General features: G+C 39.5%; 1 protein-coding gene across 1 annotated transcript in view; it reads right to left on the reverse strand.

The window, feature by feature from the left end:
• p4ha3 (prolyl 4-hydroxylase, alpha polypeptide III) overlaps positions 1–21,718 on the reverse strand; it is an 84,368-nt gene that overhangs the window by 50,393 nt on the left and 12,257 nt on the right. Inside the window, exons 2-7 of the mRNA XM_043692211.2 lie at positions 19,506–19,660; positions 16,420–16,643; positions 10,157–10,306; positions 7,219–7,270; positions 5,912–6,075; positions 3,558–3,734 (exon numbers count right to left, since the gene is read on the reverse strand). Of these exons, the coding sequence (XP_043548146.2) occupies positions 3,558–3,734; positions 5,912–6,075; positions 7,219–7,270; positions 10,157–10,306; positions 16,420–16,643; positions 19,506–19,660 (922 nt within the window). The remainder of the gene's footprint in view (positions 1–3,557; positions 3,735–5,911; positions 6,076–7,218; positions 7,271–10,156; positions 10,307–16,419; positions 16,644–19,505; positions 19,661–21,718) is intronic.

Here is a 21,718-nt window from a genome sequence, read left to right on the forward strand (position 1 = left end):
ATGCAGCTTTTTCCCTTCGGTTTAGCAATGAGGCCGTACCTGCTGTCAGATTAACCAGCATGTTACAAGCAGCCTGTCAGGACGTTACAGATGAGGGCCTCATAATGATGTCAATTGATGACATTAATACATCTCCACAGTAAAGATGTCGAACAAAATGTATGCAAATCAAGACCAGCCTTAATGTTTGCTGCCCTTGAGACCCCTGCAGGGTTAGAAGGAATGACAGGAATGATAGGAATTCATGCCTTCAGCAAATTGCAAACAGCTTGAATTTTACATAAGGTAGTGAATATGTCACAATTTCTTCTGAAGTGGAAATAATATGTCAACTTATTTTTACGACCTTCAAGTGATTTATTTTTCTCCAAAGATTACACTCTTAATCTATCAGACAAGAAATCAGGGAAACCATTACAACTCACATATCACAGTGAAACCTCTCCTGCATTATGCCCCTTGTCTTCTCTGCAGATGAATGAAATAGAATTAGGCCAAATATTTCAGATAATGGTATGAACAGAATGTGATTATCAGGGGAGTAGGTGCACTAAACAGATCGACTCTGATTAGATGTTTCAGAGTTGAAATTGCCATCGTTGCCAGCCTCACTAAAAATGAGTCAATGTACTCTGTGTACCTGATTCCCCGAAAACTTTGATCTGTTCTTATATCTAATATTTTCTGCATGCTAAAATTCTAGAAAAGGAAGAGCAACTTAGGCTGGGAAAAACCATAAGATATAGGAGCTGAATAAGGCTGTTCAGCCCATCAAGTCTGCACTGCCATTCAATCATGGCTGATATGTTTCTTACGTCAAGATTAGAATGGTGCTGGAAAAGCACAGCAGGTCAGGCAGCACCCAAGGTGCAGGAAAATTGACGTTTCGGGCAAGAGTTCTTACTTGAAAAGTCCATTTTCCTGCTCCTTGGATGCTGCCTGATCTGCTGTGCCTATCCAGCACCACCTTAATCTTGACTCTGACCTCCAGCATCTGGTGCTGGAAGAGCACAGCAATTCAGGCAGCATCCGACGAGCAGCAAAATCGACGTTTCGGGCAAATGCCCTTCATCAGGAATAAAGGCAGAGAGCCTGAAGCATGGAGAGATAAGATAGAGGAGGGTGGGGGTGGGGAGAAAGTAGCATAGAGTACAATAGGTGAGTGGAGGAGGAGATGAAGGTGATAGGTCAGGGAGGAGAGGGTGGAGTGGATAGGTGGAAAAGGAGCTAGGCAGATCGGACAAGTCCGGACAGGTCAAGGGGACAGTGCGGAGCTGGAAGTTTGAAACTAGGATGAGGTGGGGGAAGGGGAAATGAGGAAGCTGTTGAAGTCCACATTCATGCCCTGGGGTTGAAGTGTTCCGAGGCGGAAGATGAGGCGTTCTTCCTCCAGGCGTCTGGTGGTGAGGGAGCGGCGGTGAAGGAGGCCCAGAACCTCCATGTCTTCGGCAGAGTGGGAGGGGGAGTTGAAATGTTGGGCCACGGGGCGGTTTGGTTGATTGGTGCGGGTGTCCCGCACCAATCAACCAAAAACATCTCCGAGACACCCGCACCAATCAACCAAAAACATCTCCAAGACACCCGCACCAATCAACCAAAAACATCTCCGAGGCACAAAGAGCAGTTATTATGCATGAATTTATGTTTAGGTAAATCAAATAGGAATACTCATAGAGTGCATTAGCGATAGCTTACTAGAGGAGTATGCCATGGAGCCAACCAGGGAGTGGGCTTTCTTGAATCTGGTAATGAAGAATAATACAGTAAAAGATTCCCTAGGAATGAGTGCTCATAACATGCTACTAGTTAACATGCAGTTTGAGAATGAGAAACTTGGGTCAGAAACAACTATGCTTAACTTAAATAATAGGAATTACAATGAGAATAGAGTTAGCTAAAGTGATCTGGGCAAATAAATTAGCAGGAATGACAATAAGTTTTAGTCTCCCTATTTAAAAAAAGAGATTATTTAATTCAAGGCAGTTCAGAGACGGTGCACTAGGATGATCCCTGGTCTGCAGGGATTGTCTTATGAGCCAAGGTTATATAGGTTGGGACTCTGGAGTTTAGCAAAATGAGAGAGGATCTCACTGAAACATACAAGATTCTTAAGAGGCTTGACAGGGTAAATACCGAGAGATTATTTCCTTACCTGAGAGAGTTTAGGACCAGAGGGCATAGTCTCAGGATAAAGGGACAGCAGTTTAAAACTGAGATGGGGCAGGGAGGGGTGGAAGGAAGGGCAGGGGCTGTGGCTTTCAGTGGTCATCCCCTGAAATCCACCCACCCCACTATTTCCAGATTGGGGATGATTGACAAGTCCCCCCCTCAAGGAGAAAGTGAGGGCTGCAGATGCTGGAGATCAGAGCTGAAAATGTGTTGCTGGAAAAGCGCAGCAGGTCAGGCAGCATCCAAGGAACAGGAGAATCGACGTTTCGGGCAAAAGTCCTTCATCAGGAATAAAGGAAGTGAGCCTGAAGCGTGGAGAGATAAGCTAGAGAAGGGTGGGGGTGGGGAGGAAGTAGCATAGAGTACAATGGGTGAGTGAGGGAGGGGATGAAGGTGATAGGTCAGGGAGGAGAGGGTGGAGTGGATAGGTGGAAAAGGAGATAGGGCAGGTAGAACAAATCCAGACAAGTCATGAGGACAGTGCTGAGCTGGAAGTTTGGAAAGTTTTTGATGTTTGATGTCCCCCCCTCAAACCCAGCAGACTCCATTTTAACAGTCATGAATGCTACCACCTATTGGGAATAGGTTAATTGCAGCATTAGTGTGAAGAGGTCGTCACATAGTTGTTTACTGCCCACTTAATTGGTGGTGGGGTGAGAAGACCTTCCTGCAGAGATAAAAGTCTCCCCTGCCTAATGGCTGCATAGGTCCTAAAGGAAATAGGTTTGTACATTCTTAACCTAATTCCTATTAGACATGGCCTCTAAGTATCAACACAGTGGCATCTGGATGCAAACTATATTGTGAAAGAGGACATTAAGGACTATAAACGTAAAGCTAGAAGAGCACAGCAGGTCAGACAGCATCTGAGAAGCAGGAAAGTAAACGTTTCGAGCCTGCTGAAGGGTTTCAGCCTGAAACGTTAACTTTCCTGCTCTTTGGATGCTGCCTGAGCTGCTGTGCTCTTCCAGTTTCACATCTATTGACATAGTGAAGGAAAGGGGGTTTTGGATTACAGCTCCTCTGGAACTGTTTTGGATGACTCAGGTTGTACTCCCAAGCATCAGAGAAAGAAAATAATGATCAGAAAGATGAACAACCAATAAATACAGAACATCTAAACCTATATGCACTTTCTGGGCCAGCCAACATGTTGCTTTTGGGTTGGTGCTGCTCTGTATGGTGTACAAATAAGCATTAAAAGTGCTTGCCCAAGAGGTTAAAGAGAAGCCATAACCAAGGGTCTTTTATTTTGTGGATAATTCATGACCTCTTTGTTACTTAAGGTACCTAAAATATTAGCCAAGCAGATCCCCTTTCTGCACCATTCCATTAAAAGACAGCAATGATTGAAATTTCAAAAAACAAACTTGCAAAAGAAACGTTACCAAAGGAGCAGCAATTTCCTTTATCCTCTGTGCTTCGGAATCGCTGACAAATTTGTGGTACAGTACGACATATGGCTTCTGGCTGATAATTTCCCTTTTCACTGGCTGCAGAATTAGATGTGGACTGAGATTTGTCTCGTAGGAACAATAAAGCTGTGAATCTTGATAATGCTTTGGCTAAAATAGAGGGAGATAAATTTGAAAAATAATGAGGAATGATAAAGAATGATAACAGATAATGAGGAATGATGAGGAATAATGAGATTCAGAGAAATTAAGAGGAATACAAAAGGATGATGAAAAACATAGTGGAAGACAGACCAAATAATGCAGGTCTGTGGGAGAATGAAACCTCAAACATTAAAACAAATTCTGTGTTTCCATGGCAATAAATGATATTTTATTTAATGAGACTACCTATTTTGAAAAACAGTGTCACGATGGTTCCAATTCTGTTGAATATGAGGTTGTGCACAAATCAATATACAAGCTACCAAAGTTCATTGGTAACACACTCAAGAAGGTAAACTATCAGAAAGGCCATTTTGAGTTGCTTTCTCATTCTTGCATGGTGTGCCACAAGGATCGGTGCTGGTTCCTCTACTTTTTGTCATTTACATAAATGATTTGGATGCGAGCATAAGAGGTACAGTTAGTAAATTTACAGATGACACCAAAATTGGAGGTGTAGTGGACAGCGAAGAAGGTTACCTCAGATTACAACAGGATCTTGACCAGATGGGCCAATGGGCTGAGAAGTGGCAGATGAAGTTTCATTCAGATAAATGTGAGGTGCTGCATTTTGGGAAATCAAATCTTAGCAGTACTTATACACTTCATAGTAATGTCTTAGGGAATGTTGCTGAACAAAGAGACCTTGGAGTGCAGGTTCATAGCTCCTTGAAAGTGGAGTCGCAGGTAGATAGGATAGTGAAGAAGGCGTTTGGTATGGTTTCCTTTATTGGTCAGAGTATTGAGTACAGGAGTTGGGAGGTCATGTTGTGGCTGTACAGGACATTGGTTAGGCCACTGTTGGAATATTGCGTGCAATTCTGGTCTTTTTCCTATCGGAAAGATGTTGTGAAACTTGAAAGGGTACAGAAAAGATTTGCCAGGTTTGGAGGATTTGAGCTATAAGGAGAGGCTGAACAGGCTGGGGCTGTTTTCCCTGGAGTGTCGGAGGCTGAGGGGTGATCTTTTAGAGGTTTACAAAATTATGAGGGGCATGGTTAGGTTAAATAGGCAACGTCTTTTCCCTGGGGTCAGGGAGTCCAGAACTAGAGGGCATAGGTGTAGGGTGAGAGGGGAAAGATATAAAAGAGACCTTGGGGACAACTGTTTCACACAGAGGGTGATACGTGTATGGAATGAGCTGCCAGAGGATGTGGTGGAGGCTGGTACAATTGCAACATTTAAGAGGCATTTGGATGGCTATATAAATAGGAAGGGTTTGGAGGGATGTGGGCTGGGTGCTGGCAGGTGGGACTAGATTGGGTTGGGATATCTGGTCGGCATGGACGGGTTGGACCGAAGGATCTGTTTCCATGCTGTACATCTCTATGACTCTATGATTCTATGACTCTATGACTAAACAGAGAATTGAGTAGTCCATATGCAATAAAAACAAAGGTTATAGAAGAAGTTCAAGAAGGCAGCTAACCAACTTCTTAAAGGCAATGAGGGACAGGCAATAAATGCTGGCCAGCCAATGATTCCCACATCGCATGAGTGAATTAGAAATAATGACTCAACCATTAATTTTGACTTCAAGGGGTTTAAATTTAGGGGATGGAAGAGTTCAGGAATGCATTTTTCTTAAATGTAAAACAATACAATTGCCTTTAATTGTATATGTAATATTTAGTAGCAAAAACAGGTACTGTATGAAGTCTTCTAAAAAATGATTGAATGATCAATTTGAAAGATTAGTTTTTTGCATTATACAACACTCTTGATTTCAGAATAAGAGATTGACTATCTTTGAAATGGTGACAGATTTCCTCAGACAAAGGGTTATGGATTTTTGGAATCCTCTATCCCATGGATGTTCAGTTGCTGAACATATTGAAGACTGAAATTTATCAATACCAAACGAATGAAGGGAATTAGAATAGTGGAGGGAAGTGGAATAGAAATAGAAGATTATTTTGAATAGAGGAGTGGACTCCAAGGTTAAAATGCCAGGTGTCACAGCTTTTTTTAATATTCTTATAGATTTAAACAATAGTCTGGAAATATAGCTGGATTTGAATGGAAAAAAAATCTTTATAAAATGCCCCGCAACTCAGAACGCACTTAAATTGACAATGTATTGAAGTACATCTGCACTAGGTTCAAGAGACCCATGTAGTTACCTGTGAGCCCAATCTTTGACACAATGATTCATAGGTATCCCTTGTAAGCAGGTGAGTCACATTTGGTCTTTGTAGCACAATTTCCTTTCGTTCAGTGTTTAATGATTTTCGCAAGATTTTTTCATACTTTTGTATGTTCTTGGCAATTCGTCTATTGCCTGAATCTGTAGATTAGAAATCAGCTCAATATCTAGTTTTTAGCACAAACATTCTTAATGAGAAGTAGAATTTTAGCTTAATATGAAATGGAATATGTAAAGCGACTTGTTGTAAACAACACCTTTCTGCACAGATATTTTGATGCTAACGGTTTATATATTGCGTGGTTATATAATTAATCTATTAAGTACCACAAGTTATTATCTGTACAAGATTTCCTCACAGGAAAGAGCAAGCAAACCCCATCTATAAACCATGCTATGCTGAAAGGTAACAAAATACGTACATCTACATTGCATTATTTTGAAGTCTGGACAGAACCAATTGGAAATCCTCAAGGCAGAATAGTGCACTGTGCAGGGAGGAAGGGTTTCTGCCATGACTAAACTGTTCATGGCCAGTCAAAATGTAAAGTTATAAATGTACCAGAATAGAGGTGCGAATGGAAGGCACTTTCTGTCATCACCACCTCAATACAAAACCAAACTACCCACACACAATGATAGCACCATTCATTAGATCAATTTCTTTTTTAAATTGTCTTGGGAACAGGGGGAGTGTTACTACAAATAATGTCTGAGTAATAACAAAAACCCCTCAGTGGCTTTTGAGTTTTTTTTCTGTTGTTGTTGTTGTTACCAGTTGGAAAATTCTGTTGATTCACCTCAAACCTCAATCTTTAATGTTGTCTCTCTCTTTCTCCCTCTCACAGGGTTCCATATGGTTTCTGGTGTGTAAAGCCTTTGCAATCGCACAAAAATATAGCCAATGCAGTAGCAATCCATTCAACTCATCGTCTGGAATTATAGCATAGATTTAATTGCAAATCAACCAGGGTTTCAAATATAGATCCACCACAATGGACAGATTTGGAGGAAATTCCAGATCAATAGCTTAATGTAAAAAAAAGTTGAATTCTATGCCTGACTCTTTGTTACAGACAACTATTAAATATTTTAAGACTGTACAACATATTTTATTTAAAAATCCTATTTCTTGTTTGAAAGAGCCTTTGAAGATAGATTTAGTGATGGAAGATCACAGGACACAAATATCTAAAAATGAATGAACAGAGAAGTCATCAAAATATGATAGATGGAAACTGCATTTTTGAACAGTAAAAGTAGTAACATTTTAGCAGCACATACCAAGCTGAAGTAGCTCTTTAGATAGAGTCACTGCATAATTAACGTTTCCGGTCTGAAAAATAAGATAGCAGCAAACTTGTACCATTCATCCTCTTGTTCAAACTACTTCAGCATTTTGTTTCAATTATTCTCACTTTGATAACATAATACAAACTTAAGTTGTTCTGAAATACACCCTAAAGAAAATAGGGAAGGATTTTTGACTGAAAGTATTTTCATTTTAGGACTTGCACACTGTTCTACTCCAATGACATCTGCAAGGTACATGCAGCAAAATTAAAATCTAGGAAAGCCGAGACTTTAAGAAGGTCCATGAGGACTGTGATAACTTAGGTATGGAGAATGGTCTATAGTTTTTTTTTGTGAGATCATCTTTAAGTCCACAGTGGATTGGGAAGTATTCTGAAAACGGGTTATGGGTTATGATGATTATAATATCAGCAATTTATAAGAAATGGCTATGCATCTTGAGGTTGTCATGGGGATGAACAGCTAAGAAGCAAAGGATAAAGAGAAAGCTAATTGCAGTGGGGTTGAGTTGGTCTGTGCTTTCTGTTTGGTAGTTCAGCATACAAAGAGAATTAAAGACGAAAAAGCAAAATTCTCACCAATTGGAACAGTTTTCTGTCAACGGTGTTGAAGCAGGTCTTAAAGGAAAGATTGTGTTAACGTGTAATATACAGTTAAAAAGAGCAGAGACCATAAGGCAGGAAGAAGAAGTGATTGTGGATTGGATAAGTTCCGCTGCTCTGGTTCATTGTTTTACAGTTCACCATTTAAAGTAGTTGCAGAATCTTGTACCATCAGTACTGCTGTGACCAAAGTGAGAGGGTGTTCACAGACATATGTCTTATCGGAGTATTCAAGTACATAACATGAAATATGACTACTGGTGATTGCCACTCAAAGTTCAAAATGATTGGATGGGATACAAAATACCCTTTAATTGTTAATTAATGTTTACATTGTTTTGCTATTGCTTTGATATTGTAAAACGTTTTCGAAGTGAAATATCATCCAGTCATTTTCTTTCCATTAGTCTCAGGGGTTTTCTCTGTTTTGCATTATTCTTTCATGGTATACAGGCATCACTGGAAAGATCAGTCCTTCTTTCCCATTCCTAATTGCCCTTGAACTGAGTTGCTGGCTAGGTCACTGCATGGGGCAGTTAAAATTCAACCACACTGTTAGTCTGGAGTCAGATGTAGGCCAGACCAGATTTCTTTCTCAAAAAAAGATTACCCTAATTGATCATAAAGTGTCAAGGTCACTATCATGAATAACTAGCTTTATGTTCCACATATATTAATTAAATTTAAATTCCACTAGATACTGTGACACAACTTGAATCTTTGCAGTACACTTAAATGACATTTGTGCCACCAACTCCCAGTAATAAAAATCATAGTTTTCAATGGAGTCATTATGCGTGATCCAGATGTCCAAATGTGTGTGTGTGTGTGCATATGTGTGTGTGTGTGTGTTAAAAATTTACAGCTAGGAGGTGGGGTCCTGGTAGAAACCTTGCATGGTGACTGGACAATGACAAGGGATTTGATGGACCCTTCAAATTGTCTTATTGTCAACTTGCTGTCTGTGGTAGGGAAGCCATCACCTCCTCTAAATCCCTCTTCAAACAGTTCTCAGAGATGGAACTGTGGCAGTGCAGTACTAAGTCAGTGGAGCCTGCTGCCTACCTCCTTCAGTTCTACAAAGTCTTTTTGATCAGCTCCAGACATACCACTCCCTCGGGGCTTAAGCAAATTGAAGCAATTACAGAAAGCATCAAGCATGAGCAAAGGTAGAGCAATAACCAGAAGAAATTAGCCAGAAACAAAGCATCAGACAGTTATTAATCCTTTTAAATAGCACCGCTTGGCAGTGGGAGGTTCCTTCCTGCCACTGAATATGGGTACGGCTGTAATGTCAAAGAAGACATCCAAATGGCACTGTTGGCATCTAATTGTTATTGGGTATTCTGCATACTTCTGCCAGAGATTCACAGTGAATACTATCTGTACCAATATGGTACCCAGTATGGCTGACCACACAAATGTGCACATGTGCCAGGGGTGCTGTTTTGGAGCTGTTAAAGGCACTCTGAGCACCAAAAGCCAGGCACTGGCACACCCAATGTAAAATCGGAGGTGTGAATAAATCAAAAGGCACTGTCTCAAGGTGCACTGAAACGCAGCAAATTCACTGGGGGTTTCCATTCTAAACATTATAAATTATAATAATGCTGTTTTCTATTCTGAAAAGCATAAAGGTTGGATTTTTCATGAACACTGGTACAATATGTCAAATCTTTCAGAGAAGTAAATGTCAGAAAAGAACAAATGTTTGATACATTATAAATAAATGCTTAACAGTGGTTGCTGAATTTGTTAGTATTCTGTGTATAAAGTAACTTACGTTGTATGACACGTGACATTTTGCATTCTGCTTTGATTTCTTTCTCTACAATGAGTTTTATATTTTATTTCTCTTCCAGTTTGTTACATTCACATTGATGAAATATTATTTTAAGTTAATGCAACTGAAAAATTCAATTCAATTTTCAGACTCAACAAAAAACAAAAAGCTAGAGTTAAACAGTGCCATTAATGTGGTTGATTGTCACAAAGTGTTTTTCAAATCATTAGGATGTAAAATGAGACATTTCTTTTCTAGGGTAAACAGGGGTGTCCTTAGGAAACTTCAAATCAAGTTCAAATTCCTCTACTATTCTGTTTGCTACTACTCAAAAATCAAAACTTCAAAGTGCCTCAGTCAAAGATGGGTTGCAGTTAACAAACTGTGTACCTGCTCTGGTCAAGCTTCTCACTGAAGTAATCACGAATTAGACAATTTCCATATGCATTCAGGTATTGTATTACACTCTCAACATTTATCTCCTCCCATCAAACAAATTCAACCTTCAGCATGTACTGCTTACCATATAATGGGAGAAGGCCAGATGGTCTAGAGCTTCCTCAAGACTTCCTTGATCCTCAGTATTCCAAATTCCGATACTTTGTCGGAAAAGGGTGACTGCTTCTTCCAGCCAAGGAACTGAGTGATAGTAGTCACCTATATCATAGGCAATCTGGGAACATGTAAAATGTGGATTTAATTTTTTTTAAAAATGGAGTCCTAATGAGAAAATGTGTAGCCTTAGATGTGACACATTTGCGGCACAGAATGTGGGAAAGTGCTTGTTCAGAAGAATTGGAGGTATCTGTTCTTAGTGTCAATGGATCGGTGTAAATAAGGTGATAACATTTGTTCACTTGTGGAACGTGTGGCAGTACTTCCTTCTCGTTCCAGAGGAGGCATGCATATTTCACAATAGGGCATCGGATAATTAAATTGTTGGTTTATATCAAAGACTCTTTACAAAACACATACTCAATAAAAAAATCTTGTAATTTAATAAGCTGAATGGAATACGCATATGATAGAACAGTTCTGATACATTTTCATGTATACCACACTAAGCAGATTTGAATTTATGAAGCTCAGCTCCCTCACCTTGAGTGCTCTGGGCAGTGAATGTCTCATTACCCTTACAGGCTAGGAAAACATGAAGGCTGAAAGTTGGAAGATGTTCGTGTGTGAGTGAGAGAGAGAGAAAACATTCTTCTGTAAATTACATTCACTGACTGAAAGGTTCAAGAGAGAGAGAGGATGGAAGCTGGTTGAAAGATGAACCCTCTATGGTGTGATTTGAGTGAACACTGGTTTGTCATGGATTGAATGTTTGTGTGTTGTTCCCTGGAGCTCGAGATCTGTGAAAGTTATGAATTTAATTTGCATTCTGGGAATCTAAGATGATTTTAAAAGAAAAAGCCATTTTGTAGGACAATGATACTGGACATGTAAGCTGGGCAAAGTTACCTGATGACCTTTCCACATTGTTTAGGCTACTCACTCGTTATGATGTACAAAGCAAACAGCCATTTGGGGCCTGGCTGGATCAGGGTTTTCCTCTTTGATGTGCACGTAACTTAATTAGTCAAGCACACACTTGGGCAGCACGGTGGCTCAGTGGTTAGCACTGCAGCCTCACAGCACCAGGGACCTGGGTTTGGTTCTAGCCTTGGGCAACTGTCTGTTTGCACATTCTCCCTGTGTCTGTGTGGATTTCCTCCCATAGTCCAAAGACGTGCAGGCCAGGTGAACTGGCCATGCTAAATTGCCTATAGTGTTAGGCGTATTAGTCAGAGAGAAATGGGTCTGGATGGGTTACTTTTTAGCGGGTTAGTGTGCACTTGTTGGGCCAAAGGGCCTGTTTCCACACTGTAGGGAATCTAATCTAATCAGATACACAGACCTGTCAAAGAGTTTTTCTTCCTCTGCAAGCATTTACCATTTTATTGCTGCTTATCTGATTGAGAACACGTGGCTTTTTTGTAATTTTAATACCATTTTCTGTATAAAGACAGCTTGTTTGCAGCAATAAGGGGAATAGCCTGAGAGCTCTTGGGGGTAAGAGCTAGTGCCACTACTCTGCTAAAGGTTTTAAAATCTTAGCTCAAGCCTGGATTGTAGGTATCTATGTTATAGTGTAACATTGATGCCATTGGTACATAAAGGTAATAATTTAAACTAAACTGTCGTAAGAGTTTTATATTCCAGACTACCACAGAGTATGATCTCCGGGATGAACCAACAGAGGCTACAGGTTGAGTCCATCAGGGATTCCCTGAGCCGTCTCGAATAGGGACTTTAACATTAATGCCTGGTGTGCGAACAAGTCGGTTATCTAAGTGTACTTTTATATAAAGCTGTCTCAATTTATAAAAGAATATTATATACACGGAAGTAATGTATATAACCAATTAAATATATTTGTTTTTAAATGTAATGTCAGAATGCTTTTTACATAAGGTTATATTCTGTATAAACCTACATTTATATAAAAATATACATGTGCAATGTTTTTATTCATACATGTACTGAAGAGTATTATTTTAAGTTGGCCTTTGTGAAACTTGCTTGGATTTGAGTATAGAGTCCAAGTGCAGAATTATCAATCTGGGCCAGGATACAGAGGCCAAGATTGTTTCCAAGTCTCGAACCAACCCTTTGGGGTAAATAGAAGGAGGGTATAGGAATTATCACAGGCATCAACATTGATTCTCCATTGACCTGGAGCAGCTCCCTGAAGCTGGAGGACAATCAAAGTTCTTGAAAGGGTCAGGGTGGCACGGTGGCTCAGTGGTTACCACTGAAGCCTCACAATGCCACAGACCCAGGTTTGATTCCAGCCTCAGGCAACTGTCTGTGTGGAGTTTGCACATTCTCCCCATGTCTGCGTGGGTTTCCTCCCATAGTCCAACAATGTGCAGGTTAGGTGAATTGGCGATGCTACATTGCCCATAATTTTCAGGGATGTGTAGTTTAGGTACATTAGTCAGGGGAAATGTACAGTAGTATTGTAGGGGTATGGGTATGGTTGGATACTCTTTGGTGGGTCAATGTGGACTTGTTGGGTCAGATGGCCTATTTCCACACTGTATGGATTCTGTGATTTCTATGATAAAAGACTGCAAAAAAGGGTAAGTTAAGGGTAGGGGACTTCAAAATGTACATTCTGCAACTTGTATTCAACTTAATATATTTAGAAAATGGTTAGAAATGCAGCCAGACCTGTACTGTTTGAGTAATGCAGGGTCACATCTACTGGAGACCTATGGTTGCTCTTGCAAACTTCTAGGCCTAACAGCCTGAAGCAGTGAATGTCCAGTCTGGCACCAAGGAACCACCTCCAGACAGTAAAACTGACCCTTGATACCCGTGGGGAACTGGAAAATGCTAGTCAGATTCCTTCAATTGTCATCAGTGGGCTCTTAATGAGCTGTCTTGGATCCCCACTCCATATGGATGGATGTCACTACCTATCCTCCCCAAACCACCTCCACAAGAAAGACCCAGGCTGGGATAGAGCCAGGGAAGTAGCAATCCATCCAGGCCCAAGCACAGGGTAAAGGAGCAAATCCCAAGTTTTCAAACAATCCGATGCATTCTTAAGGAAGAGTGCCTGGTCTATTTCTCAGTGCAAGCAGTTACCCAAAGTTCTGTGGCAGAATATTCAGATGACACTTTAATTAAATGTAACACCCCCAGACTCTGTACAAGCTGCTGTTGTATTGCACTCTTGACAAATCACAACAGTTACTTCTTCAGTATTATGCCATATGTCTCAGGAACTGTCGAATGCAGTGCTGTTTGAAGTATTATTACAGCTTGATGTGAGTATGAAGATGTTGGGTGTGACAGCAAAATATGTTGGCAGTGGAAGGAGAAATGAAACAAGACACTGTCTATGGACATGAAAGTAATGTAATATAAAAAGGGAATGACATGCGAAGGGAATCATCTCCATGGTTACACTCGATCAAAACATTAGTGAGAAGAAGAAACAAAAGTAATCCAATTTCTGGCAATAATTTTCTTTACTATGAGCCAGCTCCAGCTGAACTGGATCCAAATTATTCTGAACTTAATCAATATTGGTAACACAAGTGAACACATGATTCTGCTGCATGCTCTTATATTGCAAAGTTTAGTGTTCTTTTACCTAATTTGAAAATCGTTCAATTTGGATGTGATCCAATTTTTGGAATTTCTTGGGGTGATGATTTATGCAACTTCATTTTGTTGATGAGGTGTTAACGCAAATTATAAATCTGATCAATCGGACACACACACAGAGGCACACACACGCACAGACACACACATGCACACACACACCAATTCCCCCATCTGACATGATCCTAACAAATCCAAATCCACAAAAGAAGAAAAGCCACTAACATTTCATTTGTATTTTGGAAAGAACTTGATCTGTTAATAAATATGTTGGGAACCATTCAGCTCAGGAACATTTCATTTGTGTCAATTAAAGGCAAATCTACCCAGAACCAAACACTGTTAACACCCAGGAATGTTTTTTGCCAAAAACTGTGCAGAAAATCATGCTGGCTTGATAAAATGGAATAGATGGAAAATCCCAAATGGACCATTGAGCTCTGCAGCCGATATCCTGATATAAACTTGTGGAACTCAAAATCATGTGGGGACACAAATGACAAATGCAGCCTTATAAGTTATCTTGACAAAATATTCAGTATGGTTTCAGTTAAGCTACTGCAGCCATTGCAAATGACTTAAAAATGCACCGTTGTCCTTCTTTGTTAAACAGTAAAACTAGATTAACAGTTACTCATCAGATGAATATCATCATCCGTTACTCATCACGGTGGCTCAGTGGTTAGCACTGCTGCCTCACAGCACCAGGGACCCAGGCTCAATTCCAGCCTTGAGCGACTGCCTATATGGAGTTTGCACATTCTCCCTGAGTCTGTGTGGGTTTTCTCCCATAATCCAAAGATGTGCAAGTCAGGTGACTTGACCGTGCTAAGTTGCCCATAGTATTAGGTGCATTTGCCAGGAGTAAATATAGGGTAGGGGAATGGCTCTGGGTGGGCTACTCTCCGGATGGTTGGTGTGGACTTGTTGGGCCAAAGGGCCTTTTTCCACATTGTAGGGAATCTAATCTTAAAAAAATGAATACCATCTATAGACTTGAAACATTAGCTTACTGTCTTTCCATGGATGCTGCCTGACCTGCTGTGATTTCCAGTGTTTTTTTGTTTTCAGTATTGATTCCAGCATCTGCAGTAATTTGCTTCCACAAGGGACACTACTTTCTTGATATGAAAACAAATATGTTTTGGAAGTTAGAAACTTTCAGAAATGTTTTATTCATAAGACCTATCATTTTTAAACAGTAACGCTGAGATAAAAACAACAAATGTTTTAAATGAATAAGATAGTGGGATATGAATTCACCTCGTAAGGCAACACAGCATGTGTGATGGGAATTAGTAGTTGCTTTAAAGTCCACCCAATTTTCCATAGACACGAATGCTGCTGTGTAAAGTCAACTTATGCACCAGTGTGTTCAAAATGAAAAAAAGCTGGGGGTAGATTTTTAACTTGCCAATGGATGTAAACCTAGCAATTTGAATTAGCTGGCTTCCGTAGAAACCGTCCAATTTTCATTTCTATTAATTTAGACAGACTTGAAAATCAAGATCCATCTCTCTCAACATGATTAAAAACAAATTCAAAAATGCTTTTAATTATGAGCATTTCTTTGCAACACTTAAATGCAATGCAGAATTCAATGGACTGAATTATAAAGGAGGCTAAAAGGAAGAATATCTTTGTGCCTTAAGTTGTAGGAGATCCAACTTTCAGGGGGAATAATAGCACCTTAGTGGAACTGGTTAGTTCAGTTGCCCATTATATTGTATGTCTTGTGCTATGTGAATGTTAAGGATGTCCCCATTGCCACTGATAACCACTCGTGCAAGACGCATCTTTGGTTGCAGCAGCTCAAGCTTTGGCGCAATCGGTGACAGTTTTGTGGACAGTAAAATGCAGTCATCCTGAATGTTTAAGGTATGCAGTGTGAGAATTGGTGACCACCAACTTGCCAAAAGGAAATTAGCATGATAATGCTGTAACTATGTTTTTGTGTAAGGGGTGAGTGTGAGTTAAGATAACGAGCAGTGATCATATTGACTCAGGTAGCAAGCTGGGTGAGCTGATGGCCTGGTCCTTCCACTATTTCTATGTTCCCTATTTGTAGGAGGCCCCTGAGCAATCGTGTGCATTACAAGACCACAGTCGTTGTTTAAACATCATTAGCAATTGTAGAACTATCACACCTTAAACACCTGAAGAAAATGTGTAAACAATGCACACTGATCTTGGTTTGGTTAGTTAATGCATGCATGTGGATTAAGTAAACAGGAAAACCAAGCTTGTTCAAAACCAGAAATTGCTGGAAAAACTCAGCAGGTCTGGCAGCATCTGTGGAGGATGAAACAGAGTTAATGTTTCAGGTCCAGTGACTCTTCTTTGCAACTGGTTCTGAAGAAGGGTCACTGAACCCAAACGTTAACTTGGATTTCTCTCCACAGATGCTGCCAGACCTGTTGAGTTTTCCCAACAATTTCTGTTTTTGTTTCTAATTTCCATCATCTGCAGTTCTTTGTTTTTTTAACTATCACAAAAACAATATACGACTGTCAGAGAATCTTATCCCAAAAGACAATTTATAGATTCACTCGAAAGAACATACTCTTTTTTTTTAAAGAAAACTTTGGATTTAAACAAAATTTCTTATCACCTATGTTTACATACCTTTCCAATTTGAAAGCAGTCATCTGCTGAAAGGTTACTGGACAGGGTTGGCCTGTAGATAATGGAAATCTCGTCTCCAGCCACCTGTAGAAACTCCCCTTTGACTAATCCCTTTGTGCTTAGGCCGTACACATCCTGCAGCCTCATCAAACCTTTGGCAGCTCCCTCTAGGTCCTCAGCTTTTGGGAGTTTTGCCTCGACTTTCTCATAACCATCCTTTAGTGCTAAATGCAGTGTTGGAAGCAGTGTCAGTTCACCTTATTGGAGATCTTTGTCTACAGGATTTACATTTTACACTTGTCACGCTCTGCAGCTGGTGAAAATATGCAATATTTATCACAGTGTAAACTTAAAGCCAGTAGAAAATGTGGAAGTAAATTTTCAGGCAGGCTTAACTAAACCACAAGTATTTAAAGAAATAAATGAAACATTTTTCATGTGATGGGCACCTACCAACATAACATTATCAAAGAGGCAATCTTTTACAGAATATTAATTAAACAATTTAATTTTTTTTTAACCTGATAATTTAGCTGTTGTATTAATCAGATTTTTGGGCCATTTTCTCCCTGCAAATTTATACTTAACCTTTCTTCACATGAATTTCATTTTGCTTTAGAAGACTTGACTAATGCTGGAACATAATTCTACAAGCGATGCCAGTGTTTTCCCAAAACCGTTATTCCACATGTGTGAAACTACAGAGTGAATACTATTAATCTTTACAAACTTAAAGGGCATCATAGTCCAGCCCATCCCTCTCTGGTGACCCCACATATGGACTATCTCACTGAGCTCAGGAAAGCAAGGAATAAAGAGTAGCTCTCCCAGCACTGCTGAGATTGTTAACAAACCAGAGTCTGAACTTTCTAATGTGTGGAGATTTGAGCATTGCCTTCACTGAATCTCTGGAGGAGTCTAGAATACATTAAATAACACCTCCAAGAGTGCAGTGCCTTGTTTTCACTATAGGTTGCTGCATCAAAATTAAACATTGCAATTGCAACCTGAGTTCATAAATTCATTGCGCTCAATCAAAGTGTCAATTGGTGACACTCAGCAACTATATACAGTATAATGACTTGTGTGGTTGGCAAGCTGTTTTACCACAATAGAGTGCACTGTATTTTGTCAGCTCATTGTTGAGGACATGAGATTGTATTATTGCCATTAATCCACTTCTTTGGTACAATATAATTAGCAAAAGAAAACTGATATAGAAAAGTTATCAGATGAAACTGTCTGTCAGTCACAATTTGAGATGTGATGGTTACAGACTTAATGGAGCTGAGTCTAAGACTGTGTAAATTGAATTCTTTTTGAGTGTTTAGAATCAGGCTGTACATATGTATGTATATTTGTGCATGTCTGCATTATTGCACAAGAGTTGCAATCTGTAGTTCAGACTTTTTTTTCCCTTCAAAAATTTATTTGATCTGTTTTAAAAATGTTTTCTCCTGCTTTCCTGTTTGATGATGTGAATGACTTCAGTGCATTGGGAGTTACACCATTATCATTCAAACACATTGACAAGTTTTCCATGAGTGTTGATGTTTTTCAGGAATGCAGATCTATTCCAGACTCCTTTCCATTTACCTTACATACAGTAGGATTATAGATTACCATGGGCATATCTAAATAAGTGCAATTACACATTTGCTGGTAATGTGCAATATGCAGTTGTTGAAGATTTAGTATTTTGAATTATCGCTCAAGAAAAAAATTGTTTTCAATTCAGATACCTGAGATCTGAAACTAGAATTATCAGGAAAGTCTTCAGTTAATGTAATATTTTTAACCAGGGCGTTGAAGTCTAAGGAGGGGTTTCTTTAAATTCTAAAGTAATCATATAACTCTAAAAATTTTAATTGTAATTGCCACCTTGTGAGGAGGAAAAGGCTACTCCCTCTTGTGGGAGAACCAGTGACAAGAGGTCTTCAATATAAAGTCAGCAACAAGAGATTGAGAAAATAAATTAGGATTATTTATCACAATCAACAGTTGAGACAGGTAACATTGAATCTATTTAGTGAAGAGCAGATAAATATTTGAAATAGATACATGGTTACTGTAAAGGATCAGTGAGATTTTATGTAGAGTTGTCTAGCATTAGCAAGCACAGAACTCCAAGGGTTATACACAATTCTTATGTTCTACACTATTCTATAGTTACATACAGATCTCAAATTAATTATTCAATAATCAAGATTCTGGCAACATGATACCCTGCAACACAGCAATGTGTTCTTCATCCACAAATATAAGACATAATTTGCTGCTGGTAATGGTGATTTGGTATGATAGCCTAATGATATTAATACTAGTGCTAGCAGCTCAGAAATGAGTTCAAATCCTATCAAAGATAAATTAAAGCTAGAATCAGAATGAAAAACTGCATGATTTTTGTAAAACATTATTTAGGGAATCTTCCCTACTTGGACAGTTCAATAAGTGATGACTCTTAGTGCCCTCCAGAAAATTAACAACGGGCAACAAATATTGTTTTGTCCAGACCATCCGTAATACAAAACTAAATTTATGGAATGAATTGAATTGGCTTATTGTAACACCCCAGTCTATTATCTCCATATATTAAAACTGTGATCTTTTAAAACAACCCTGATCAGCCAATAATGACTTTTCATTTTCACGGCCTGATTTGTGATAAATCTAGGTTGACATCTGTAACCATGGGAGATGCCATTTCATAGAGCATGAAAACCAAAAATCTTCAAACCCACAGAGCTTCAAAGTAAAACCCAAAGACACAGCAATGTGCTGATAATTGGGTGGAATGCAATACAACTTTCGATAAGGACAGCCGGAAACTAAAGAAATGAATTACTATGCTATTACAGAGTTAAAATCACATAACGCCAGGTTTATTTGGAAGCATTAGCTTTTGAAGTACTGCTCCTTCATCAGGTGGTATGGACTATTACCTGGTGTTGTGTGATTTTTAACTCTGTCTACCCCGCCAGTCAGTCCAACAATGGCACCTCTAAGTTATGCTGTTACAGTCATACAGTTATGGTCACCTTACTGATGTGACAAAAAAGTATTAATATTTAAACTTAATCATTTACCTTGAATATTCTCAATAGCTTCATTGCTATATACAATATTTTGCCAGTCACTCTGCAGCCTCTTTATAAGAGTATAGGCAAACAAAGGATTTGATATTGCTTTCCCAGGTTCCTGATAAACATTGCTATGTAGTGCCTTTACTTTCTCATAAAATCTGTAATTCAAAAATAATTGAGAAGCATATAACAGGAAAAACAAGGGAATGAACCTCTTTAGTTGATACAGTCAGGCAGCATTTCTACAACAATCTGAGAAAAAGTAATGACTGGAGAGATGGATCAAGGCACAATGCAACATATTACAAAAACAATTACTTGGAGTTCCACAATACTCAAGTAGAAATGTTTTGACGCCAAGGAAGCTGATTGGGTTAAAGGCTGATAAGTCCCCTCAATCTGATGAGTTGCATCCTAGGATTTGTAAAGAAAGTAGCTATCGATATAATGAATATATTGCCAGTAATCTTCTGAAAATATTCAGATTCAGAAAAATTCCCAGAGGATTGGAAAATTGCCATGATAACACACTTAGTCAATAAGGCTAGGAAACTAAAAATCTATAGGCCATTAGCTTAATGTCTGTTATTAGGAAAATATAGAGCCCATTATGAAGGATGTAATAACAGAGCATTTAGAAATACACAATATAATCAGCATGGTGGCTCAATGGTCAACAGTGCTGCCCCTTAGCACCAGGGACCACGGTTCGATTCCAATCTTAGGTGCTGTCTGTTGTGGAGTTTGCATGTTCTTCCCGTCTGCATATTCACCCTGGATGCTCCAAATTGGAGTATAAGATCGTAAGACACAGAATTTATAGCAAAAGTTTACAGTGTGATGTAACTGAAATGAAATATTGAAAAAGACCTGGATTGTTCACTAAGTCTCTCATCTTTTAGAGTGAACATGTTGGTTTCAGTTCTTTCATATGTAAATCACAGAACATTTTTAAAAGTTACATTCTCAAGTGAACTTTAACAATTGGTGTCATGTCAGCCCAAATAATGCATTTAAGATGTGAGCTACCCTGTGTGAGGCTGTCTGTGCCACAATGGTCAGACTGATTCTAGTCTAAAAAACAGATTTACAGAATCTTACAAGGATTCATGCAGTTTTTGAGCAAAATAAAATGTAATTCTGCAAGTATAAATTCACCTCACAAACTTATGTGTATGTGTGTGTGTGTGTGTGTGTGGAGGGGGCAGGTGGGGGGTGTTATGAGTGTCTGTGAGTGTGTATATGTGTGTGAATGTGAGTGTAAAGTGCGGGGGTGTATGTATGAGCGTATGAGAGAGGGACTCCGTGAGCGTATGGATCTGTAGGAAGTGTGTGTGTGTATTGTGTTCGGCCACTTTTCATTGCTGCCTGTCCTGAAATCCGCCTTGGAGGACGGTCACCCGAAGGTCCAAAGTTGAATGTCCCAGATGATGGTGAGATAAAACTCATTCCACAACATTTTCATCTTTGACAACCTGTTCTTCATCCAGACACATCGAACAGTCACGGCGACAAAATTTGCACCCAATATGCCAACATTTTCATGCACAGGTTCAAACAAGACTTCTTCTCTAGGCAGGACCTCCAACCAACACTATACACCAGGAACACTGACAACATTTTCTTCCTCTGGACCCATGGCAAGGAGTCACTGAAACAACTACACAGTGATATTAACGAGTTTCATCCCACTAACAAACTCACCATGGGCTACTCTCTACTATGTCTCATTCTTGGACACATGCATCTCCATCAAGAATGGGCGCCTCAGCACCTCACTCTACAACAAACCCATGGATAACCTCACAATGCTACACTTCTCCAGCTTCCACCCAAAACATGTTAAAACAACCATCCCCTATGGAGAAGCCCTATGCATACACAGGATCTGTTGAGATAAGGGGGAATGTGACGAGCACCTGGAAGTAATCAAGGATGTCTGCATAATTACGGGGTATGATGCTCAACTCATTGACCGTGCTCAACTCATTGACCGCCAGTTCCGACGTGCCACAGCGAGAAACTGTAACGACCTCTTCAGGAGACAGACACGTGCTGCAACCAACAGAGTACCCTTCATTGTCCAGTACTTCCCAGGAGCCAAAAAACTATGCCATGTTCTTCGCAGCCTGCACCTCGCCAAGACCTTCCTTACACCTCCACTTCTCACCTTTAAAACACCAAAACTCAAACAGATCATTGTTTGCAGCAAACTG

The sequence above is a fragment of the Chiloscyllium plagiosum genome, unplaced genomic scaffold, assembly GCF_037043375.1.
Source record: "Chiloscyllium plagiosum isolate Xiang-an unplaced genomic scaffold, Cpla_swu_hap1 HiC_scaffold_6, whole genome shotgun sequence".
Taxonomy (NCBI): domain Eukaryota; kingdom Metazoa; phylum Chordata; class Chondrichthyes; order Orectolobiformes; family Hemiscylliidae; genus Chiloscyllium; species Chiloscyllium plagiosum.